Here is a 26967-nt window from a genome sequence, read left to right on the forward strand (position 1 = left end):
ATGCTGACTTCGGTCAGGAGGCTCTGGGGGCCATAGATAGGACCACCCCAATGCTTGAACAGCTTCTCCACATGGACTGTAACAGAGTCCTCTCCAGTGACTGGGGCTTGGATAGATGCTGCATGCTCTTGTGCTCACTGCTGGTGGCCCACACACCAGACTGATCAGATGAGGACCCAGCACCTGGGGACAGCTCACTTGCCCAGTCACTGCTGTCCCATCAGGCAGGATCTCTCTGAGCACAGGAAGCTGGGTGGAGCTGGCATTTATACTCCCTGGGCGTGTCCAGGAACTCAGGGGATGCTGGGAGCCCAGAGGATTGTGGGGAATTGAGTTAAAGGGACTTGCACCTGCATCTGGATAAAGGGGCACACCACTACAACATCAATAAATCAAGTAATAATAATTATGTTGCAATACTATAGGTTATCCAAACCTAGAAAGGAATGAGGGAATAAAGAAAATTGGGAAGAGGGGGCATAAGGAATGCATAAAAAGAAGTGATAGGCCCAATGGTCAGGCCTTGATACACCAGACAGTCCAACAGTCCAAGGCAGTGATGTGTTGAGACCTTGGTGGGGTGTCAGCTTTATTGAAAGAGCCATTAAGGATATGAATCAGAATAACTTCCTAATATGGAGTTATCGGAAATCTAAAATGAATGGCCAGCTAAGACCTTGAATGAATCAGTCTCTATTTGCCACCCAGCAAGTCCAAGCTTGAAGGGCTTAATCGGGGATATTCTTGTTAGTGGAAACCAGGGTCTTCATGGGCATAATGTCTGGTAGACCATTCATTTTTAGGCTGGGTTTACACTTTTGCGAATTGGATGCTGGTTTCCCCACATCCAATTCACATGTCCGGAGCCTGTGACCAGCTCTCAATGGAGTCGGTTCACACAGCTCTGGGATGGCTGCGAGGCGAATTACGCAGGAGTCCTGTGCCTCTTCTGGTCCATTTCAGGTCTGAATTCAGCCAAGATTTGGACCGAAATCAGGCCTGAAACAGTGAACAGGGACGCACCAGAACCCTGCTGTGAGACCCTCTGCACAGAGGTATGAACCCAGTCTCAATGGGCTGCCTTAACACAACTCACGCTAATGTGGCCCATAAAATATCCCAATATTTTTGATAGAAGTTATGATTCCTAGTAAATTTTCACCTTCTCCAACTTAGATCCTCCAATCACAGAGGGGTCATTCGCTCGGCACTGCGGCCATTGACAGAAGGTCTTATATTCTTTTTTCCAATGAATATGAGGTATTCTCTGATTGGAAGAGGTGGAGATTTTAACATCACTGCCCAATCTGTCCTCCTTGTCCAATCACACAACGCCTCATATTCATTAAAAAAAAAAAAACAAAAAGAAACAAGGCATTCTGTGATAAGCAGCAGTGTTGAACGAGCTTGGGAAGAGGGGTCTTGTAGTTCACAGAAGATTGCTGGGATAGCAATGTTTAAGACTTACAAGTGTAGTACCCTCCTAGGTAGGTGCTAGGTAAAAGCATTGTTTTGCTCCATCTGCTTATCAGGGGAGCCTGATCAGTAGTTTTGCCTGTTGCATGTGTCCATGTGTGATTTACCTGGTCTGAGGGAGTGTCCCCTCTGTATCCAATAGGGGAGCCTGTTGGACAGTGGAGGAAACCCTGCCAGTAACACACAGGCTTTTGTAGCTGTCCCAGTGGGTTGGCAAAGAGATTGGTGCATCCTGGCATAGGCTATAAAAGCTACAGGCACATGTGACAGGGCGTCTTTGGATGGGAAGCCAGGTCCCAGGAGGAGGGTGACGTTGGTCTCTCCTCCTGTCAGCAAGGCAGGTGGTCACAGGTGGTCAGCCTAGTGGATCCAGAGTGTGATGCTGAGCCAAGAGGTACAGGATAATGACAAGTGGAGCTGAAGGCAGAGCAACCAAGGGGGGGAGTACAAGGAAGTTTGCCAGGGGTCTGCCCAGGAAGGGGACCACTCCAATGGAGAGTCAGTGGACAAGGGCAAGCATGCACGGGAAGTAAAAAAGGGGGTGCCAAGTCAGTACCCTGAAGAGAAATCCAGCCAGGAACCTATTTCAACTTCACTTCAGTGGCAGGGTGAAGCAGCGGTCTTGCCGCATTCATTACAGTTAGTGTACTCAGAATTTGTGCATAGTTCAAGTTGGAGTATCCCACTCATCCCTTCTCCCATCCAAGTTCCAAAATAAAGCACAAAAAACAAATCCCCTGGACTGTTCATTGTCCGAGCCAAGTCTTAAAGTGATACGTTTTATGGACTGTTGCTATGGGTAACCCAGGGGAATCCACACTCAGCAGCTCCCTAGGGGGCAGTGCTACACAAGCAAGTCTTCAGCTTACAAGCAGTTTACAAGGACAATGAATTTCTAGCAGGATTAAAAGGTATTTCTGTACAGGAAGAAAATATATTTGCTCTGTTCTTCATACATCATGAAAACATATTTGAACTTTCCCTATGGTTGCCTTTTCAGCCAGGCCAGTGATAAGAAGCCTGTGTGATTCCGGGGCGCTGAGATACTCTTTGACTCTAGAGGGGTTTTATCCCGGGTACCTTCACTTCAAATGGACGTGTGGAGAGAACAATGATGATGACATTTTATCATCCCAAGAATGCTACATAGAAAATAATCATCAATTCACCGTCTGCAGTGAGGTCATTATTCCACAGACTGTCCTCAAATGTCCCGGATCCACAGTAATTGTTAGCTGGGAACATGAATACACCAATAGCACCGGACATGAAAAGCTGTGTATCCGAGATGACAGAGGTGAGAGAGGAGTCATACCATCATGTACATCCCGGGTCCCCATCCTGCAGCCTGGGAGCCATATGCAGACTTTTCGCATGATGGTGTAAAGGAACCATTATGGTGTAGCCCTCTGACCCCTATAAACAATAGTCCCCCATTGGCTTCTAGTAGGCAGGTGGTTTGGTTTATTTTATTTTTCCTTTTTCTGTGCTCTCCATTCATTTTCTCTTTTTTATTTTTTTTCCTCTAAACTTTTTATAATAGATCTTGTTCTGAGAAATTGCTAATCTAGCACAATTAAAGGGGGTTGTAGGGAGCACTGATTTGTGAAGGGGCTGTAATAGCAATGATCTCTAGCAGTCTCATGTAACATGTCTCCAGTCTATGACTGTCTCCTGAACCACATCTCCAGTCTACTGCAACTCCTATAGCATGTTTGCAGTCTCTGACCATATCCTATAGCAGGTATGCATTCTTTGACCTCATACTTTGGTATGTCTGCAGTCTTTGACCATGTCCTGTAGCATTTCTGCAGTCTCTGCCCATCTCTTGTAGTATGTCTGCAGTCTCTGCCCATCTCTTGTAGTATGTCTGCAGTCTCTGACCATCTCTTGTAGTATGTCTGCAGTCTCTGACCATCTCTTGTAGTATGTCTGCAGTCTCTGACCATCTCTTGTAGTATGTCTGCAGTCTCTGACCATCTTTTGTAGTATGTCTGCAGTCTCTGACCATCTTTTGTAGTATGTCTGCAGTCTCTGCCCATCTCTTGTAGTATGTCTGCAGTCTCTGCCCACCTTTTGTAGTATGTCTGCAGTCTCTGCCCATCTCTTGTAGTATGTCTGCAGTCTCTGACCATCTTTTGTAGTATGTCTGCAGTCTCTGACCATCTCTTGTAGTATGTCTGCAGTCTCTGACCATCTCTTGTAGTATGTCTGCAGTCTCTGCCCACCTTTTGTAGTATGTCTGCAGTCTCTGCCCATCTCTTGTAGTATGTCTGCAGTCTCTGACCATCTTTTGTAGTATGTCTGCAGTCTCTGCCCATCTCTTGTAGTATGTCTGCAGTCTCTGCCCACCTTTTGTAGTATGTCTGCAGTCTCTGACCATCTCTTGTAGTATGTCTGCAGTCTCTGACCATCTTTTGTAGTATGTCTGCAGTCTCTGACCATCTCTTGTAGTATGTCTGCAGTCTCTGACCATCTCTTGTAGTATGTCTGCAGTCTCTGACCATCTTTTGTAGTATGTCTGCAGTCTCTGCCCATCTCTTGTAGTATGTCTGCAGTCTCTGACCATCTCTTGTAGTATGTCTGCAGTCTCTGATCATCTCTTGTATCATGTCTGCAGTCTCTGACCATCTCTTGTAGTATGTCTGCAGTCTCTGACCATCTCCTTAAGTATGTCTGCAGTCTCTGACCATCTCCTTTAGTATGTCTGCAGTCTCTGACCATCTCCTGTACCATGTCTGCAGTCTCAGAACATACCCTGTAACATGTCTGCCGTATCTGACCATCTCTTGTATCATGTCTGTAGTCTCTGAACATCTCTTGTATCATGTCTGCAGTCTCTGACCATCTCTTGTATCATGTCTGCAGTCTCTGACCATCTCTTGTAGTTTGTCTGTAGTCTCTGACCATTTCTTGTAACATGTCTGCAGTCTCTGACCGTCTCCTGTAGAATATCTACAGTCTCGGACCACCTCCTGTAGCATTTTTGCAGTCTCTGACCTTCTCCTTTAGTATGTGTGCAGTCTCTCACCATCTCCTGTAGCATGTCTGTAGTCTCTGACCATTTCTTGTATCATATCTGTAGTCTCTGACCATCTCCTGTAGCACGTCTGTAGTCTCTGACCATCTCTTGTAGTATGTCTGTAGTCTCTGACCATTTCTTGTATCATGTCTGCAGTCTCTGACCATCTTCTGTAGCATGTTTACAGTCTCTGACCATCTTCTGTAGCATGTTTACAGTCTCTGACCATCTTCTGTAGCATGTTTACAGTTTCTGACCACCTCCTGTAGTGTGTGTGCAGTCTCTCACCATCTCTTATAGTATGTCTGGAATCTCAGACCATATATTGTAGAATGCCCATAATCTATGCCCATCTTCTGTTGCATTTCTGCAGTCTCTAGAGGCTTTCAGTAGCATTACATTTACTGAATATTATGTGTGGTCCTTTGGTGACGGTAGAGGCCACACGTGATGAGATTTCATAAACATTTGCACAAATATCATGCAGAATAGAAAACTGCGACTCCTCATTCTGTGGGTTCTCTGTTGTCAGAAAACAAATACTTTGGAGAACCTGTAGCAAATTTCATAATGTTCATTTTAATATGTGTGTGGAATATTGAAAAAATGTTTACAATCTTCACTTTCGATTACATTTTTAATACAAGGCACTTCAATGGCATTGTGTCCTCAGATTATTTTAGGCTTTCCAGGAATACAACCCAGCAGTAGATGTTTTGACTGTCTCTCTCTAACACTGGTCTACAATTTTTGGGAAATGATCAACCTCTGAGATAAAATGTGCTCATTCTTACATATTTTATAATAGGTGAATTAGAAAACAGGTGATAAAGGTGCTGGTTGGCTAAAGATATCAAGATATTTCACAACAGAGATATAGGCACAGGCAAGTATGTTTGCCTACAAGGGAGGGAGGAGTCTGATGATCATGATGCCTCGTAACTTCTTGAAAAAGTACGGTAGAACAATGAAAATTGAACCACATGAAAGTGTATTATTATTATTATTATATAGGATTTATATAGTGCCGACAGTTTACACAGCGCTTTACAACTTTAGGGTAGACAGTACAAGTACCATACACTTTAATACAGTAGGAATCAGAGGGCCCTGCTCGTCAGAGCTTACAATCTAAGAGGGAGGGCCAAGAGATACAAGATGTAATAACTGTGGGGGATGGGCTGATGGAAAAAATAAGAGTACAGTCGTTAGGTGGTTGCCAGATAGGTTTCTCTGAAGAGATGTGTTTTCAAGGATCATCTGAAAGTAGACAAAGTAGGAGATAGTCAGACAGATTGGGGTAGAGCATTCCAGAGGATGGGAGAGGCTCAGGAGAAGTCCTGGAGGCGAGCATGGGAAGTGGTTACAAGAGAGCATAAGGTCCTGGGAGGAATGAAGAGAACGACTTGGTTGGTATTTTGAGACCAGATTAGTGATGTAGCTGGGCACCAAGTTTCGGATGGCTTTGTAAGTTATGGTTAGTAACTTGAATCTAATTTGTTGGTTGAGTGGCAGCCAATGGAGATATTGGCAAAGAGGGTTGGCAGACACAGAGCGGTTTGCAAGGTGGATGAGCCTGGCAGCAGCATTCATCATGGACTGAAGGGGGGTAAGCCAAAGAGAAGGCAGTTGCAGTATTCAAGACGAGAGATGACCAGGGAGTGGATTAGAAGCTTTGTGGTGTCGTTGGTTAGGAAGGGACGTATCTTGGAGATGTTGCGAAGGTTGAGACTGCAAGCTTTGGACAGTGACTGGATGTGTGGCCGAAAGTATATAAATATATCTTTACTTTGAGACAAAAGATTATTACCATATTTATTGGCGTATAACACGCACCTCAATATTTGGAGAGAAATTTCAGGAAAAAAGCTTAAATTTAAAATAAACAGCTTTGAACTCAGAACATTTTTTTAAAATCAAATGACATCTCACCAGTGCCCATGAATGCATCCTCATCAGCAGTGTCCATATATGTAGCCCATCAGCAGTGTCCATATATGTAGCCCATCAGCAGTGTCCATATATGCAGCCCATCAGCAGTGTCCAAATATACAGCCTCACCAGCAGTGTCCATATATGCAGTGTCCATATATGCAGCCTCAATATATGTAGCCCATCAGCAGTGTCCATATATGCAGCCCATCAGCAGTGTCCAAATATGCAGCCTCACCAGCAGTGTTCATATATGCAGCCTCAATATATGCAGCCCATCAGCAGTGTCCATACATGCAGCCTCACCAGCAGTGTCCATATATGCAGTGTCCATATATGCAGCCTCAATATATGCAGCCCATAAGCAGTGTCCGTATATGCAGCCTCGCAAGCGCAGTGTCCAAATATGCAGCCTCGCAAGCGCCATTGGAACTGTCCGAATCTGTTTTAAAAAAGGCCGGGAAGCAGCGCCGAGAGCAGAAGGGGCGGGCCGGGCCGAGGAGTAGGAAGGACGAGCTGTCATAAGAGCAGAAGGGGACGGGCCTGGCCGAGGAGAAGGGAGAACGAGCGAGCGCAGTCATCGGAAGTCCTGCCTCCTCTGCCGAGACGTGTGACGTCTGTCATAGGCGGGACTTCCGATGACTGTGCTCGCTCGTTCTCCCTTCTCCTCGGCCCGGCCCGCCCCCTTCTGCTGTTATGACAGCTCGTCCTTCCTTCTCCTCGACCCGGCCCGCCCCTTCTGCTCTCGGCGATGTTTCCTGGCACTTTTTTTTTAATATCGGCGTATAACACGCACTGCTGCTTTTTCCTCCATTTTTAGGAGGAAAAGGTGCATGTTATACGCCGATAAATACGGTACCTAACTGTTATTTATTGTTCTTTTATTACAAGATACATTTGTCTTGGTCAGATTTCCGCATCATACAGTTACTGTACATCTGCTGGCTTGTGAAAGTGTCATTGCCTAACATTTCCAAGGAACAGTTCCGTGATATTTGCCCCCAGAAGTCAAGATGCCTCGAAATTGTGAAAACGACACAGATACCTTCTGCTACATTTGTGGCGAGGTTGCATTTGCATCTCAAATGTGCGGTATGATGGCAGTGGTAAAAAAAAGGCATACCACCTATATTTTGGATGCAAAATAGGGGATCAGGACAAGCATTGGGCCTTTACATGTGCAACTTATCTGCGTCATTGGATAAACAAGAAGAAAAAGTCCATGCCTTTCGTAATCCCAATGGTGTGGAAGTTGAATGAAAATGTTACATGAAAAACCAATAAATGAATGGAAAGTTATGGTATTGGCATCGATAAAAAGATAAAATTATAATGATTTGGTGTGACACCATTCTCATTGCTATATCACACACCCCCCTCGTAATTTTGAATTATTTTGATGCAGTTTTGACCTGAAGCTGTATCTTGGAAACTGGAGCCAATTAATGCTCAGGACTTATTTTTCCTTTAAAGTGTTTGTTACCCTAAAAAAAAAAAAAATGAGATCCTCTTCCTTTAAAGCTTGTTATACAGCACTGTGATTGTGCTGTGTAATTTGCCCCCTGTATCACCTGAAACACCTGGCTGACATTCCTGATTTTGCCCTCCCCCCTGTAAACTGACCACAGTTTATCATGGCTGCTGAGCCCTGACACCGTGGTCAGTTTACGTGACTCCATCATCCGCAGCTCTCCTGTCTCTTCTCTGTCCACTCCTCTGTCCTCTCCCCCCTCCCTTCCTGCCTGTCAGCTGCCCGATCCTCCTATCCTGCTGTAAAAATACTGTGTTTGCTTTCTATAGTTCCCTCTGTTAGATAAAAGTAAGCTCCCCAGTGTATGTGATTTATAAAAATACGCTGCTTAATACCTTTTTCCGAACGCCGCTCGGTGCTCACGTGACCTGCTGGTCTCCTCGTTCCGGCTGACGTTAGCGGGGGATAGTCAGCCCTCCCCCTGCAGCTATCAGATCGGGAGAGGAGACCACAGGACAGTCACGTGAGCACCGACTGGCGCTCTGAAATAAGGTATTGGGCAGCATATTTTTATAAATCTTATACACTGGGGAGCTTAATGTTATCTAACAGAGGGAACTGAAAAAAGAAAAACGTGGCTTTACAAACACTTGTAACTTGAAAAATTTAGCTACTTTGCTTTCCGAAGCGTTCTCCTTGAAGACCAGTGTAATTGATCCTCTATGCAGAGTCCTATACAATAGAGACAGGGAGGGGGATTACTCTTCTCTCATAGAATGGAAATAATGAACTGCAGAAAACCTGCAATGGAAAGGCACTAAAGTTTCTCCTCGAGCTTTGTCTGTATCAGTAGCGGCCCATCCATTGGGGGCGCAGGGGCGCCGCCCCCCTATCCATGCATTCGTCCCTCTAATCTACATGCAGGTCGCATGGACTCCAATAGGGGATTTTTTTTTTTTTTGAAGCACGTGATTAGAGCCAAGAGGCTCTATTAGGCTTAAAAAAAGGGTTGGCTCGGGGCGCAGGGCACTGCGCCCTCAGACCACCCAGTTGTGTGACAATAGCTATTATCAAACTTATTTTCCTACAAGCCAATCAGGAAGCGGGTCATGAGACCCCTTTCCTGATTGGCTGAAAAGAGAAGAAATTCTACTGAGGGAGGAGACGTACGGCTGGAGGAGACTCGCAGCCGCTCAGGGAAGGAGCAGGTCAGGATGCAGGCTGTCCAGCTGGCCAGCCAGCCTTCTTTCCCAGGAGGGGGGAGGAGGGAGGGTGTGGAAGATTTGATTGCCGACCGGCCGTCCCGCCGGGGTGGGGGGGGTGTTGGTTTTACCGCCCCCCAAATTTTCATTCACCAGCCGCCACTGGTCTGTATGTGTCTAGCCCTATGCAAATATTAGTAGGTTGGCATAGGGGGGGGGGCTGGTTAAGGGGGTGTTATTGTAGTAGCAGATTGTGCTGGCAAGCCAAACTTTTACGGCAGGAGTAGGTACATTGGTCATAAAGCTTGCTCTAAATGGCTAGTGCTAGCTTACTTTTTGTAGAGTTACTATTGGTTTATTATAAGGCTTATTATGTTTATTCTGTGGGTGTGATATATTTATATATCATTGATATGTCTCTGATAGATTTCCCTTGGCGTCCAGCTGTAGAAGAAATACAAGTTCCGTTCTTGTTTCATGACACCCCAATTACCCTGCAGTGTGACATTTCAGGGTATTACCCAGATGCTATCTCTGTGACCTGGCTGAGAAGGAACAAAGAAAACCAGGAGCTGTGTGAAGATTGTGATTCCATCCAAAAAACCTTATCAAATAAAAACACAGATAATACATACGGCTGTACTGCAAGGCTGACAATCACACCTACATTAAGAGTCCAGCAGGGGGCAGAGTACATATGCAGAGTGCAGCATCCTTCTTTGCAGGAAGCCATTGAAAAAAGCACAGGGCGGCTCAGTGTGACGGGTGAGTATTACATACTAGCAGTAATAAAAGATGTTTCCTTTCTGAAGTTTAAAAATACACTATATCCCCAAAAGTATTGGGACGCCTGCCTTTACACGCACATGAACTTTAATGGCATCCCAGTCTTAGTCTATAGGGTTCAATATTTAGTTGGCCCACCCTTTGCAGCTATAAGAGCTTCAACTCTTCTGGGGAAGGCTGTCCACAAGGTTTAGGAGTGTGTCTATGGGAATGTTTGACCATTCTTCCAGAAGCACATTCATTTCATCAATCAGTAAGGCAATGATGTGGACGAGAAGGCCTGGCTCACAGTCTACACTCTAATTCATCTCAAAGGTGTTCTATAGGGTTGAGGTCAGGACTCTGTGCAGGCCAGTCAAGTTCCTTCACCCCAAACTCACTCATCCATGTCTTTATGGACCTTGCTTTGTGCACTGGTGGGCAGTCATGTTGGAACAGGAAGGGGCCATCCCCAAACTCTTCCCACAAAGTGGGAATGTCTTGGTATGCTGACGCCTTAAGAGTTCCCTTCACTGGAACTAAGGGGCCAAACCCAACTCCTGAAAAACAACCCCACACCATAATCCCCCCTCCACCAAATGATTTAGACCGGTGCACAAAGCAAGGTCCATAAAGAGACTGGTAGTACCAGAAAAAGAGAACTGAGTATTTGTTTGAGCTCTATCTATATAAATCTACACATCATATCTATGGAATGTAACGAAAATGTATCATAATTACTTTTGTAATTGTGATGTATCATAATTATGATATTCTACTTCCTCTGTTACCTTATCCAGGAAAACCTCAGATGGATCCCATACAGATGACCTTGGTGGATACAATTTTCATTCAGTTTTGTTTGACTCTCAAGAACTTTTTTCCAAGAGACATCAAGATTAAATGGTACCGCGCTGAGCCGCAGCCCAGAAAAGCAGTGCGGCAGGGGACCAAACACACAGAAACAATCACAGAGGAGGACGATCTGACATTTTGTGTCACCAGTGAATGTCAGGTTTGGGGCCCCAGCTTCGCAGATCCCCAGTATAAATTGTACGTGACCTGGGAACATGCATCTTTGGATGGGCCTGAGACCAGAACCTTGTCTGTAAGAGGTAAGCCTATCAACACAGGTGAGAATATCCCTATCACAGTTTAAAGTGTAACTCCACTTTTGTTGGTGAGAAAAACAATCCCCTCTGTGTGATCAATGTACTGTACATTGGAGCGATGATATCAAACTTTATTACAGAGTCCTACCTTTGTTGCTGTGAAGAAATAGCTGTTTGTTTCACCATATCCTTTCACAATGAATTTGAATGGAAGGGCTCATTATGATCACCTGGTGCACTCTAAGTGCTCTGGTGAGAAAAGCTGCAGTGTCAGCATCCCTTTAGAAGTATTTAAAGCAGGGGTGTCAAACTCGATTTCATCACGGGCCACATCAGAATTATGGTTGCCCTCAAAGGGCCAGTTACATCTGTAGGATTAGATGTCCAGAGCACCCCATGCCCCCTTACATGCGATGTCAAGAGTCACCCTCCCTTCCTTGCATCACAATGCACCCACCCCCTTACCTTGTGCTGCTGCCAGGAAGAAGATGCGGGTGGATGTGGGAAGAAGTACAGGGTCTGGAGGAGAACCAACGGAGGGTTGGAGTCAGTTTCCAGAGTCTGCTGAATGTGGAGACCAGGGGAGGCAAAGGTAGTGTTGCTTTTGCAAAGAGAGGTGCAGGATCTGTTGGAGGAGTTCTGCTCTCCTCTCTGCTGCAGACTGCTGAGGGGGGGGGGAGGCAAAGACGAGCCTTTCTGCAGCTGCACAGAGGAGTGCAGGATCTGGCAAAGGAGTTCTGTCCTCTCTGCTACCTACTACAGAAACAAGGTGGGGGCAGAGACAAGAGGGGTGCCGCAGCTGCAGGAGAGGTGCGAGGGCCACATGAAATGGGGGAGGGGGGGCGCATTCGGCCCGCGGGCCTTGTGTTTGACACCTGTGATTTAAAGGATAAGTAAACATTTAAAATAAATAAAAATAATAAAAGCACATATTTTTGCAGGTAAAAATGTGCATTTATTATTTATTTTATTAGGAGCCTGTAAAGCATTGCACCCACGACCAACAGATCACAGGTGCATTCTCAGGATCCTGCAGATTGTCAGCGCTGCTTTCTGCCTGTACCTAGTATAGGCAGGCAGTTACTAAATTACAGGAAGCATCAATGACCTGCCTAGAGCGCTCACTAACTCCCTAGTAGTTCATTGAGAACTAGAAGCCGTCAGCCACAATGGCTGATGGTAGTTGTGTTTTGGATCAGACCAATCGTCTGGTTGAGTATCCGCCCCCTTCCTGATTTGGCCTATATAATCTGGAGCATGCACGAGAAGAACCACATTGAAGCATGTTCAGGTAAGTGATACTACTATTGCTACTGGATATGTGGGGTTATATAGGCGAGCGGCTAGTGTCGTGGGCAAGTGCGTCATAAGCATAGCGTTATCTGATTGCTTGTAGCTTCTGATTGGTCATGTCCATGTAAGGTAAACTTCCTCCAGGTTCTAGGTGTCATCATCTTGGGAGTAGTCCTGGATGGAGGCGCCATCTTAGTTACACGAGCTTCACTCGATGGGAGGGGGAGCTGCTAGCGGCCATTTTTAGTAAGGAATAAAAAAGCATATTTACATGTACATAAAATAGTACAAAAATAGACATTTTACCTAATCCATCGCAGCTGTAGTTCTCCCATTCACAGAACTCTATGAATGAATGACATGGCCGGGTGTTCAATGAAACATAAAAAGCTTCTCCAGGTGAGTGAATCTCTAGGTAATCCCCCCCCCCCCACACACACTAGTAAGGTGCTAGTGTTACTTAGGTAATGACTAAGCGCCAGGGCTTTTTTTCCCCGAGAATAGGTGCAGGTACTCCCTTCTTCTGAGTCACTCCTTGTCTCCACTCCCTACCCACCTCCGAGCGCTGTCCTTTGGTTCCACCCTTTGCCCACCTCCCAGTACCCCCCCTTTTAGAGAATACAGTACCAAGTATCATGTTGTGATTCTAGGTAATTTGTATAGAATTTGTTAATGATAACTAGAAAAGCAGTAAAATAGATCCCCTGGAATCAACAGCAATAGACCCCCCCCCAACAATAGATCACTCAGCAGCAATAAATCTTCCCCTGCAACAATAGAAAAAAAAACAGTAAAATAGATCCCCTGCAATCAGCAACAATAGACCCCCAACAACAATAGCCCCCCAGCAACAATAAATCCTCCCCTGCAACAGTGCCCCCCCCCAATTAATCCTCCCCTGCAACAATAGACTCCCTATCCCCAACAGCAATTGCCCTCCAGCAACAATAGTTCCCCCAAGCAACAATAAATCCTCCACTACAGAAAAAGTCCCACCCACAACAAAATGCCCGCCAGCAACAATAGATTCACCCCAGTAACTATAGATCCCCCAGCAGCCAGCATCAATAAGCCCTTCAGCTCACCTCACTGGCCCCAGCATCCCTTTGCCATTGCATACATTCAGATTTGAGGTTTCGGAACTGCGTTACCCCGCGTTCCCGCTGAGAAAAAGCCCTGCTAAGTGCTAACATTTGCGCAAAACGCGTCTACCTCTTTGTCCCCTGCTCCATTTGTCAACCACTTGTCATAGGAAGTTTCAATAAATGGATTTTTGGAAGTGCAGCCGTCCGGAATCATTTCCTTATGTTACACGACATGGCAGGGTGGATGGAACGCCGCACAGCTGTTTTTTTTTTTTTTTACATTTTAATTGTGACAGTGGTTGCGGGGAGAGGATCCCTGGCCCACTGTCACAATGGGGGCTCGGGGGCTACTCTTTTGATAACATGTTACAAGTTACACTCTGAATACGGGTGTAACATTTAACATTTTATGAAAGCTGAACTTATCACAACCCTTGGGGAGTATTGAACCAAAACTGAAATTCCTATTGCAGGAGATGCCTAAAATCTGACTTTAATTCAGACTTCTGTGAAAATCAGTGAGCCAATCACACAAACAGGAAATTACATTTCTGGGGGTGCTTTCTACACCAACAGGTTGCCATATTGAATTTGATTGCAGACTGAAACATTAAATTACAATATGGCTTGTGCAGCAATTGTATATGTTATATTATTTTTTAATTCTATATTATTTCCATGATAGTGGAGCTGTCCTTTAAAATATGTAAAATGCATAATCAGTATACACTTTTTTATTTCCTTGTAGATTTTCCCTGGCGTCCCATTTTAGGAAAAATAAATGTCCCAATACTGGAAGACAACCAAAAGTCCACCCTGAGATGTCACATCACCGGTTATTTCCCCAATGATATTTCTGTGGTTTGGTTTAAGAAAGAAAGAGGTGCGTTGTCTGCGGCTCCGGTCTCTAGTAATATGGCCGTAGAGATTCTACCACACAAGGACGTAAAGACCACATTTGGCTGTACAGCAATTTTATATTTTACCCCGACTATAGGTGAGGACCAGGGGTCAGAGTTCATCTGTAGAGTGGAACACCCAAGCCTGGAGCGGCCTATAGAAATAAGTACAGGACCTCTGGAAATATGTTCGTTTTTTGACCAATCTGCATAACTACTTCATAGACTTGTAGTAGTTTATCAATTACACAAATGAAATTTATAAAAAAAGATTTTTTGCAATTGAAACTCAGAATTCAGAGTTTCAAAGTTAGATCTCTGAGATTAAAAGACAATCTTTTACAAAGTAAAATTTGGTTTGCATGGCATTTGGTGTAGTCATATCATTTTTGGTTAACAAGCAAAAAATTGGGGGAGCAAACCCTGAACATGTATATCTAAAGCCGGTGCAGCTATGAACCAAGTGACATGTCTTTTTTGGTTATTGAGGAATATATGTAATCCACTTCTGGACCGGAAGATTTACCCCCTTCCTGACCAGGCCATATTTTGCAATTCGGCACTGCGTTATTTTAACTGACAATTGCGCGGTTGTGCGACGCTGTACCCAAATAAAATTGACGTCCTTTTTTTCCCACAAACAGAGCTTTCTTTTGGTGGTATTTGATCACCTGTGCGATTTTTATTTTTTGTGCTATAAACAAAAAAAGAGCGACAATTCTGAAAAAAAAACAACAATATTTTTCACATTCTGATATATAACATTCCCAAAAAAATTATTAAAAATCAAAATTTTTTTAACATTTTAGGCCAATTTGTTTTCTACTACATATTTTTGGTAAAAAAAATTGCAATAAGCGTATTTTGATTGGTTTGCGCAAAAGTTATCGCGTCTGCAAAATTATGGTAAAGATTTATGTCATTTTTATTGTTTTTTTTTTTACTAGTAATGGCGGCGATCTGCGATATTTAGCGGGACTGCGACATTGCGGCGGACAGATCGGACCCCTAACTGACATTTTTAACACTTTTGGGGGGACCAGTGACATTACTACAGTAATCAGTGCTAAAAATATGCACTGTTACTGTAATAATGACACTGGCAGAGAAGGGGTAACACATTATGGGTGATCAAGGGGTTAAATGTGAGCCTAGGGGAGTGATTCTTACTGTATGGGGGTGGGGCTTGTGAGATGACCATAGAGACATGTGATCCTATATAGAAGGATCACAGGCGCTCTGTGATCATTCCAGAGAGAAGAACGGTCAGCTGTGTTTACAACAGCCGACCGTTCTTCTCTCTCAGCGGGGAGCGATCGCGGGTGGCAGGTAGCAATCGGAGCCGCCTGACCCGTGCATCGGCTTTCCCACTGCTGAGTGGGAGCGGGAACGCGCCGCCGCTGGTGCATGCTCGCCCCCTAGCTGTCTGCGCACGACCGACGTAGGTCTACGACGGTTTGCGCAGGAGAGCCACCCGGCCGCAGGAAAAAGGCGGCGGGCGGTCGGCAACTGGTTAAATTACCATTTTTATGCCCGAAGTTTATCTTTAAACAGAATTTTTTTGCATTTCATAGCAATTACATGCAATTATAGGGTGACATTTTTTACCAGCACAGAGTTTCTTAACCAAGGCATCGGTGACAAATGAATTATGGTCTCCCTTGCCTGTCAGTGAAGGAAATAAACATGTGAATGGTTTGTTACAGTCTCTGACACGCTCTGCACTGACCTCGTCCTTCCTGCAGGACATGCAATTTGGCTCTCATTCTAAAAAAATTATTTTTTTTCTACTCAGATGAGAAGCAGATGGGAATTTGCAATAACTTTATTACATATATAACAAGCAGGGCCCTCTGATTCCTCCTGTATTAAGTGTATTGTATTTGTACCGTCTACCCTCAAGTTGTAAAGTGCTGCGTAAACTGCGACGGCGGCGCTATATAAATCCTGTATAATAACAATAATAATCTCTAGAATTTAGTAAAAGTATTTATATACCAGTAGATTACATTTTTTGGACATCTAGGGGGAGATTTACTAAAACTGGAGTGCTCGGAATCTGGTGCAGCTGTGCAAGGTAGCCAATCAGCTTCTGACTTCAGTTTGTTTTGACAATAAAACCTGGAAGCTGATTGGTTTCTATGCAGAGCTGCACCAGGTTTTGCACTCTCCAGTTTTAGTAAATCCCCCCCATACTTTATAGTGAACTACTAGTAGCTGTAAATTGTTTTAAGGGCTGGCTAAATACATGACTGTATATCAATTAACCACTTCCGCACCAGCGCTGGAGCTCCCAGGCAAAGTGCCGTACATGTACTGCGCTCGCCCGGGTGGAGCTAGGGGGCGATCGCGCGCCGCCGGAAGCGCACACTTCCGCCCCCGCTCGTCAGCCGGGGAGCCAGTGCGTGTGACCGGCGGCTCCAATGGCTGCCGGCCACTCGCGATCTCGCGAGAAGGACGGACGGCTGATGTAAACACAGCTGTCTGTCATGTCTCCCTGAAGTAATGACAGAGGCTATGTGATCCTTCTATATAGGATCGCATGTCTCTGCAATTACTTCACAAGCCACGCCCCCTGACAGTTAGAATCACGCCCCTAGGGACACGTTTAACCCCTTGATCACCAGTACAGTTAACCCCTTCCCTGCCAGTGTCATTTTTACAGTAACAGTGCATATTTAAAGCACTGATTACTGTAGTAATGTCACTGGTACCCCCAAAAGTGTCAAAAATGTCAGTTAGGGGTCCGATCTGTCCGCCGCAAAGTCGCAGTCCCGCAAAAAAAAATTGCAGATTGCCGCCATTACTAGTAAAAAAAAAAACAATAAAAATGACATAAATCTTTCCCTTAGTTAGTAAACACAATAACTTTTGCGCAAACCAATCAAAATACGCTTTTTGCGATTTTTTTACCAAAAATATGTAGCAGAAAACAAATTGGCCTAAAATGTTAACAATTTTTGATTTTTTACATTTTTTTTGAGAATTTCTTATTAAACAAATGTGAAAAATGTTGTTATTTTTTCAAAATTGTCGCTGTTTTTTTGTTTATAGCGCAAAAAATAAAAATCGCATTGGTGATCAAATACCACCAAAAGAATTCTCTGTTTGTGGGAAAAAAAAGGACGTAAATTTCGTTTGGTACAACGTCGCACGGCCGTAAAATTGTCCGTTAAAGTCACGCAGTGCTGAATCGCAAAATAGGGCCTGGTCTTTGAGCAGCCAAATCCTCCGGTCTGAAAGTGGTTAATAATAATGCTGTATATTGTAAGAGAATAAATTATTGTCATCATAATAAATCTCCTAATTTCCTTATAGTGTGCTCCAAACCCCTCTAATGCCCCGTACACATGTACCGATCGTCGGCCGAACGATCGGCCGTCTTTTGTCCGAGGGCTGTCGTGTCTGTTGAAAAGTGCTAAAGACTGCACACGAATTTTGTCGGCCAACAACAGCCGACTTCAGAAGTGATGTCATGTGATGCTTAACTTTCCTTGTCTTTTTTCTTTTCTGAGCATGCCCAGTCTTGCAAATCTGCTGTCTGTCGGCCGAAATCTGTACTGACTGACGAACAATCGGCCGTTCTGGTGTCGGCATACAAAAATTGTAATGCTTGCCCGACAGATTCTGTTCGGCCGAAAATGCGCAATCGGCCGATCGGTCGTTGGCCGAATCTTTACGGCCGACAATCGGTACATGTGTACGGGCCTTAAATGAGGGACTTTGTGAAAATAGATGGATTGTATTTTCAGCTCCACCTTACAAAACTTTCAGCACGGATGTTTTTACCTAAGTGAAGACATTATATATGCAAAAGATATCTGCATAACAATAAATATTTTTCCTAATGTCAACTAAACGGATAAAAGTTTGTGAACTCCCTCAAATTATCTATTTCAGGTGTCTCCAGTGAACAGTACTGGTAATACTGCAGCATACAAATCATTTTAGACAATTGTGTTCCTCCAACCTTGTGGTAACAGTTTGGTGAATGACCCTTTCTGTTCCAGTAGGGCTGTGCCCCTGTTTACATAGCCAACTCCATTAAAAAATTATTTAATGAGTCTGGTGTGGAGGATATTGAGTGTCCTGCACATAGCCTTGGCCTCAACCCTACTGAAGACCTCTGGGATTATTTGGATTGTAAGCCAGATGAGAATTGGGTGGAGAGTAAATATCTATCAGCAAAACACCGGCACAATCCCCTGAAAATTGGGTACATCTAAGAGTAAACCAAGTCTGACAAGGGGAAACCATGCAGACGAGGAAAATGGGGATTTTAATGTAGAAACAATATAAATACAGCTGCACTAACAAATGACCTAAAAGTAGCAGCTGACACCACAACTGACATGAATTGTTACAAATAAATTATAATACAAAGTGCAGCGCTAAGTGAAAAATTGATACATTGACATCAAAATATTACCCGTTTGATGAAGTCTGTTTAGACGAAACGCGTCAAGGAGCCATATATTTCTGTCAACCGCCACTATTTTCCAAGACACCCATACATTACCTGTCTCCAATGGATGTTTGTAAGTATCTCCATTTTTAATAAAGTCCTTTTATTAAGCGGTATTAAACTATGTGGGTGTCTCCAATTTTTACATGGAAATTCTGGAGGTTTGAGTCATCTATCCCCAGTGACCTGTCATCGTTTGTGAGACCACCATTATTTGGATCCCCCTATAATGTGGGAGTTGTGGATCAGTATCATGCGTGTTTGACCCTCATGCTATAAGGCAGTGGTCCTCAACCCTGGTCCTCAGGGCCCACTAACAGGCCAGGTTTGCAATATAACTGAAATACATCCCAGGTGATATAATTTGCTGCTCAGTGATTGCAGTACTCTAGTCTGCATCTCCCCAAGGTAATACTTAAAATCTAGCCTGTTAGTGGGCCCTGAGGACCGGAGTTGAGGACCAGTGCTATAAGGCATCTGAGTCCACAGAATCCGGTGAGCACACATCTATTTCCCCCTCCTGTGGGTGTTGGCTCCTCACTTGGTTTTCACTAGATGTTTTGCACAACTTCTGAGGATTCCCAGTTCACCAATTGGACTCTCTATGATACTATCTCTTCTGTATTATTTCAATTCACTGTTTACTTATGGACTTTCTTGCATTCCTCATCAGTTTAGGAGATTGTCTGGGGATTTTAATGTGCCCAAAAATATGAAATAAAAACAAATCACAAAAAATAAAAATGTTATTGAAAACAAGTGGTGGATAAACGCGTTTCGTCCACAATCTGGCCTTCCTCAAAATCCGGATACATTATAGACTTTTCAAAAATATACACCCGAAATAAAAGCACAAAACTATATCTCATGCGCCATGCAGAGAAATCTAGAATAATGAGCTGGAAAATTACTGATTGGTCTAGGCAGGGAAGATGGATGAAAACCCCCTTCATAAAGTATTTACCTAAACAGGGATGAATGCAGTCAAATATCGAGCACAAATAAACCCAAACCTCCAAAAGCATATAATTTTTAAGCACCACCTCGAATATAAGGTACATATCCAATAAAGAGAAAAGTCCCGTATCAAAAGATCATGGCACCAACAACCATCCCTGCCGCAGACAGACCTGCCCAGTAAGCCAGGTCTCATCCAACATCTGTACCTGACCGCACACATTGACAAAAATTCCCACAGACACCCTCTAAAGACATTGCAGATAATTTCGTTCTTTCAACCTTGTGGTAACGGTTTGGTAAATGCTCATATCTGTTTCAGTATGACTGTACTCCTGTGTACAAAGTCAACCCCATAAAGACATGGTTTAATGAGTTTTGGTGTGGAGGAACTCGAGTGTCCTGCACAGAGCCCTGTCCTCAACTCTACTGAACACCTTTTGATTGAGTTGGAAGGCCAGTTGTGAACACTGGGTCTTATTGTGGAACATCAATAGCTGAACTCACAAATGTTTATTTGGCAGAATAGGCAATGGCACACTCTAAATTATTGTAGAAATCCTTTACAGAAGGGTGGAGGCCATTATAGCTACAAAGAGAGGCCAAATCCATATTATTAGCCATGGTTTTGGAATGGGACATTCAACATGCACATATAGGTAAAATGATCATGTTTTCACAAACTTTTGGCCATATTGGTGTTTTTTCTGTATGGATTGATATTCCAGTTTTTAAACTCCAATTTCCATTTAGAGCCGGTTCACATTAGCGCGACTTGTCAGGCGACTTGTCAGCCTGACAAGTCGCGCTCCCTCGCGGTCCATTGACCGCTAGAGGACCCGTTCTAATAGGAGCGACACAAGTCGCTCCGACTTAGATAAAGGGTCCTGTACTACTTGGGGCGACCTCGGAGCGACTTGCATAGACTTCCATTATGTGAAGTCCCTGCAAGTCGCTCCGAAGTCGTGGTGCAATGTAATGCACAAGTCGCCCCCGAAGTAGTAAGGAGTCATGTCGCGCTAATGTGAACCGGCTCTAAATGAGACATCACAGAATTAAAGTCTTGCAGGTAAGAAGTTAAAAAAAGTAAAGTGAAATGAAGACATTATTCAAACTGCTGTCATACAGTAAATCACGTTTTCTCTAGATTTCAAGTGATTCCATGTCCATGCAACAGGATTTCCTAAAAACATACCAAAATCCCCCCAAAAAAAGATGTGGGGCTTTACACAACTGGGTGTGGTCTGGGTATTTATTAAGTTTTTCCTTTCATTTGGTTCTTCCAATCGCTGATATCAAGATCCAACACTGCTAATTATACCTGTCTGTACAATGGCGGAGGATCCACTAGAATGGACAGCATGGCAACAATGGAATAATTATGGACTGTGTGGTCTATACGGAGTGCCATCAGTCCCTATACTCTTGATATATACATATAATTTGTGTACCTGCACATATTTCAGACTGATCCAAGTGTTTTGATTGTGTTGTTTATACATAAATTCATATTTCACATGTTGTACTTTGTTAATCGCTGGTGTATAGCAATAAAATGTTTATATTGCTCATTTTCCCCAGCATTCTGGCTTCCACCTCATCTAAAGTCCCAAATCTTTTCCTCTATTCAAGCAATTAGGGATGGGGGCACATTTTTTGTGCTCCATTTAAAGTCCCAATATCTCATTTCTTTTTTTAATTCCTCTTGTTCTGTTTGATGCTGAGGTGCACTGCACAATCAGAAGCTCAGCAAGACTCCATGAAGACAGGCAGCTTCAAACAACACAGCAACAACTACACCTCTGGTGACTTTGCATTGTAAGTAGTGATCGGATCTCCAGCCTGCAAGTTCCACTGTGCCAGCATCAGATGATCTGTCCCCGGCTAAACTCCTCTATCCCCTGATTTGAACTCACACATACCGGCCGGCCCACAGCTGTGCTCTCCTCCATTGTACCTATCACTCATAGGCATGTGCACAGGGTATGCCGGGTGTGCCTGGGCACACCCTAATCACCTAGTGTGCATTGGCATTATCACTCTGTGTAGCAGCAGGAAGATGGGAAAGATCTCCCTCTTACTGGCTCTGCCACCATCATAGGTGCTTACACACTTATCTTTCACTGTGCTGGTAGGGATATCAGTGTGCCAGGGCCAAATATATATATATATATATATCTCTATATATAGATATATATATATAGACACACAAACACATGCATGTGTGTTTGACCTTTGGGTGCACATCCTAATGCAATAGGGCTGCGCACACCTATGCTATCACTTGTCTTCTGTCGTCTGCTCTGTACAAGATAGCGGGAGAGGACGGGGGCCCCTAATGGAGAGAGGAGACCCTGCTGGAGAGGGAGAGACCATGTGAGTCAGGGTCCAACTAACAGAGGGTGTGGGGGACATGGCTCACAGCAGGTCAGGCCACTGAGTTCAGCAATGCAACTGCAGGGGAAGATCTTCTCCTCCCCCTGCTGCAGGGAGGGACCAAATTAGGGAGCTCAATAAGCCGGCCAGGTCGGTATATTGGCACACCCTAATGAGCTCCAATAAACACAATAGGAGACTGGCAGGCGGCCAGTAAGCGTTTACTCTGTGTTCAAAATACAACTTGTAAATGATTTTTCGGACAGATGTCCTGTTGCTAGGCAGATGAGAAAAAAAAGTCTAATCATGACAGATAGAGAAAAATTATTATATTTGTTTATTTATTTTTTCCTGCAACAAAACTGCTGGGGCGCTGCCCCAAGGGCCCCTATGGCTGAACCTCCACTAGTTGCAATTATTACAAAATCGTTAAAGTGTAAGGAAAGGACTTTGATGTCATCAAGTAAAATGCAAGCCCAATAGCCCTGCATTGTAAACAAGAGAGGGACCACTAACAGGTCAGAATGTGAAGGAGAAGATGTGAGCTCTACCTGCTGCTGGAGCCAGGGATTAGGTAAGTAAAAGTGCTTTATCCCTAGGCATAAACAAGCTCTCAACAACCTCATTGGCTCTGGTTAGGCTCTCCTTCCGGGGGCACCCAGATACTGACTTAAACTAAAAAACTCAATAGCAGCACCAACCCAAGTAGTAAAAAAGTCAAAATCACTTTAGTGATTCATAATGTGATCACATAAAACACGTTTCAGGGGCCGACTCACTTCTTCATCAGGGCTTAAGTAAAACAAGCTACTAGGCACATCTGTAAAAGATCTAACTTGCTTGCTTTGTGCATATGAAAACAAATATCCAAGTATTAGCAGCAGCATGACTACTACTACTACTGGAACATTAATTTTCCCATACTGTAACAGGCCAAGCTGTCTGGCCAACCAGTGGCAGGCATTAGAATAAACCAGATAACAGCCAGGGGTGGTTTAAACATTATTTCCAAAAAATACAAAAATTTGTTGCTTCAACTGCCTAAAAAAGTGTTAGCTGGAGCTGGGCTTAAATTTGTTTGTCTTACTTAACCCCCTGGCGCTGAGCCTATGCAAATATGCGGCTCCATCGGACTGGGCTTTTTTCAGTAGGGCCGCATATTTGCATATCTCCCAGCACAGAGACCGGGGGCTGGCTGAGAGCCCCGAGCCACGTACTAAAGATCAACTCCCGATTCCGGGTCACCTGATCGCTGTGATAGCCTCTGATTGGCTGATTCATCTGTGAATGGAGGAAAGAGAGATACATTGGGATTTACTAAAGGCAAACAGACTGCACTTTGCGAAGTGCAGTTGCACTCTGCAAGTGCAGTTGTTCCAGAGCTCAGTAAATGAGTCAAAGCTTCACTTTGCAAAGAATAACCAATTACATGCATTAAATATTTAAAAAAAAAAAAAAACAGCATTTTTGCTTGCGCGTGATTGGATGATGGAAGTCAGCCAGAGCATCTGCTATTTACTAAGCTCCGGAGCAACTGCTCTTGCAGAGTGTGACTGCACTTTGCAAAGTGCACAGTCTATTTTCCTTTAGTAAGACAGAATGTGTAAAAAAAGAAAATATATATATATAATAATTACAAACTAAAATTAAAAAAATGCAAAAAAATACCAAGATCAAGGGGTCAAAGGTCATGGTCAGTATTTTTCTTGGACAGGAATTATTTTTTATTTTTTGTTAAATAGTATCAGTGTCAGTTTGTGTCATTGTGTTTTAGGTAAGATAAAAAAATAAGAAAATGCGCACTATTGTGTCTAGGCTTTACTATGGGTACAAACAAAAAATAACACATACATATGTGGTATGACTGCAATCATCAGGAGCAGGAGAATTCATTTTGGGTTGTTCTTTGATGGTAGATTATGGTTATAGCGAACGAAAAATTGACAGCTAAATTAAAAAAAAAAAAAAAATTACAGTAAAACCTTGGATTGCGAGCATAATTCGTTCCAGAAGCATGCTTGTAATCCAAAGCACTCTTATATCAAAGCAAATTTCCCCATAAGAAATAATGGAAACTCAGATGATTCGTTCCACAACCATTTATTCATAAATCCTTCAATTTATAGTCCATATAAATAGATTATAGCATAGCGATAGGTTGTGTTACCATAAAATGTCCATCCACAAATAGCCGCTTCCACAAGGGGATTGGAAGCAAAATCCAGCAGGAGCTACAGGGTATCAAAGAGAAGAGAGGCGCCTCTAAGTGTAGCAATATGGTTCCATTTAATGAAGGTACAACATTTAGCAACTCACATGGTTGATGAATAAAACAGGCACATCTAAGTATGCAGGCATCCGGGGTAAAGCTGTCCACATCTTCTGCACCGCCGGCTGCTAGTCTGTAATCCTGACCGGGAAGACCACCCTGCAGTAAAGCGATCTGAAAGCGAGGGGCAGCATGGATAGGATGACGTAGATGACGGTGCGGAGGATGGTCTATGTGGACAGCTTTACCCCTGATGCCTGCATACTTAGATGTGCCTGTTCCAATCATCAACCATGTGAGTTGCTAAATGTTGTACCTTCATTAAATGTAACCATATTACTACACTTAGAGGCGCCTCTCTTCTCTTTTATACTCAGCTGTGACTTGAGGCTACTTGTATATCAAGACATCGCTTGTATATCAAGTCAAAATTTATTTGAAAATTTTGCTTGTCTTGCAAAGCGCTCTTAAACCAAGTTACTCTCAAACCAAGGTTTTACTGTATTTTACTATTTGGAGCAAATTTTTCCTTTGATAATAAAAAATAATAATAAAAAAAAAAAGATCTGGAGATATCCATTACTATTTACCACTAAATGAAAGCCCAATTTATCTTGAAATAAAAAATGCGGTATAATTTACCTGGATGCACAAAATAGATGTGATGATTTGAGCAGTTTTTCTAACACATGTCAAAGTTGCAAAATTGCACTTAGGCATTAAGATTTGTCTTACTCTTAGGTGCGAAGGGGTTAAAGTTCATGGAAAATGACATCTCCATCTAAAGCTGCCTTGTCTACAGGTGACAACGCTACTATGAGATTTTACTGCAGAATGAACAGTGTTGTCACCCTGCTACAGGAAGAGGAAAATAATAGATCTACTGGAAGAATCAGATAACACCATGTTACAGAGGAACTTCAAAAAAAAAAAAAAAAACTGCTATGTTATTGCTAGTGACAGAAGGCTCCATATAAAGTATGTTATTTTTTTTATTTTTTTATTTAACCTCGAGTTCCACTTTAATTTGCAAAGTTGCTCAACATTGTTTTCTGAAATGAAGTTGGTTTGGCCTTCATTAGAAATAATACGGCTTTCATAGTTATTCCATTATCACCTGAGATTGTTATAATTGCAATAAACATTTAAAACTGAAACTACCTTGTGACTGTTTGTTCTGAGTCTCGGGACATCGGGGTAAAGTACATTCCATGTCACACAGCTTCAGCTCGGCAGACATGACTATTTCGGGAATAATTCTTCTTCTCTCTCTACACCAGACTTGTAAGTGGTTGTCCATTAACTGAGTTCTGGGCGGGAATAGACACCTTCATTAAATCGTAAGGTTAATATCTTAGAATAACATGAAGATGAGTTTAGTCTTCTGCCTAATGAATAGTAATTAATATGTTATATGGGAAGGAGGGGGGGGGGGGCAACAGTGCCTAATCACTAATCACTTATCTTCAAAGGGTAATACAAATGGTATGGAAGGCTTTGCCTAATTTCATCTTGGGTGTCTTCACAACTCCCAAAGCAGTACCGGGCATAGGAAAGTAGGAGTAGGAAAACGGTGAGGCTGAAATTCAGAGACATTGACCCTGGTTTGCTGAGCAGAGCATATTCACTTTTAGACCCCGTTCACACTGGGGCGACCTGTCAGGCGACCTGGTCGCCTGACAGGTCGCCTGCCATAGAGTAGCTGTGGGCCCGTTCTAATAGGAGCGGCACAAGTCGCTCCGACTTAGAAAAAGGGTCCGGAGCTTCTTTGGGGCGACCCGGAGTGACCTGCATTGACTTCAATGATATGAAGTCCGCACCGGCCGCTCCGAGGTCACGGTGCGAGCTGCGCACCGCAACTTCACAGGTCGCCCCAGTGTGAACGGGGTCTTAAAGTGAGTTTTCATATATTTTAGTAAATAAGGTAAAACAAAGTGAACATTTACACTGCAAATGTAGCCAAAAATATTCACACAACGCTCCAATATTTAGGAGCCATAAAAAACTAGATTTACCCAAGACTCTCTAACAACCTATTCTAGGAGGGGGAAAAAGAAAACAAAAAAAACCCCAGAGTTTCCTTATAAGCATGTCCGGTACGGTTTGCTACAGCGGCGCTTTTCCACTACATGGTATGGCTCGCTTAAACAGTACCACCTCGTTTGGGGTTCCAAGCAGGCTGTACCGATTCCATATCCCACAATCCTTTGCATGCAGCATTGATTGTTTGTCACTACTAGCCACTGATTGGTCAGATAATGGTTGTAATCCCATCCACTTACTACTAAGTACTACAACAGTGGAAAAGCAAACCGAGCTGAGTAGAGCCTATACAGTGCTGAAAGGTGCCGACTCGTACCACGCAGTGGAAAAGCAAACTGAGCCGAGCTGGGCCAAGCAGTGCCGAGTGGAGCCGAGCCGGTACTTGCAGTGGAAAAGTGCCAAAAGAATACCCAATCGGCTGCTAGGTAATTTTTTTAAAAAAACAGGATGTTTTTTGGGGCTTACACATGATCAGATGATTGTAGCCAGAATATCTTCACCACACTCACTAAGCTAAGTGAAAATTCCCTTTGAAAAGAGAAAAATCACTTAGATTAATGTATGAGGATATTCTTTGCAGTGGATTTCAAAATTAAGTTC

General features: G+C 43.5%; 2 protein-coding genes across 2 annotated transcripts in view; both read left to right on the forward strand.

Moving 5' to 3' along the window:
* The window catches only part of LOC309558540 (uncharacterized protein), a 553938-nt gene extending 528725 nt beyond the window's left edge, over window positions 1–25213 (forward strand). Inside the window, exons 17-21 of the mRNA XM_082261619.1 lie at window positions 2477–2773; window positions 9530–9868; window positions 10669–10983; window positions 14107–14445; window positions 25066–25213. Coding sequence (XP_082117745.1) covers window positions 2477–2773; window positions 9530–9868; window positions 10669–10983; window positions 14107–14445; window positions 25066–25109 — 1334 coding nt within the window. The 3' untranslated portion in view covers window positions 25110–25213. The remainder of the gene's footprint in view (window positions 1–2476; window positions 2774–9529; window positions 9869–10668; window positions 10984–14106; window positions 14446–25065) is intronic.
* A 303-nt stretch (window positions 25214–25516) lies between these two features.
* Window positions 25517–26967, forward strand: part of LOC309559152 (uncharacterized protein) — a 51902-nt gene continuing 50451 nt past the window's right edge. The window contains exon 1 of the mRNA XM_082262298.1: window positions 25517–25608. Within this exon, the coding sequence (XP_082118424.1) occupies window positions 25536–25608 (73 nt within the window). The 5' untranslated portion in view covers window positions 25517–25535. The remainder of the gene's footprint in view (window positions 25609–26967) is intronic.

Source organism: Pelophylax lessonae (assembly GCF_965119305.1).
Source record: "Pelophylax lessonae genome assembly, chromosome: 6".
In the NCBI taxonomy this organism is placed as follows: domain Eukaryota; kingdom Metazoa; phylum Chordata; class Amphibia; order Anura; family Ranidae; genus Pelophylax; species Pelophylax lessonae.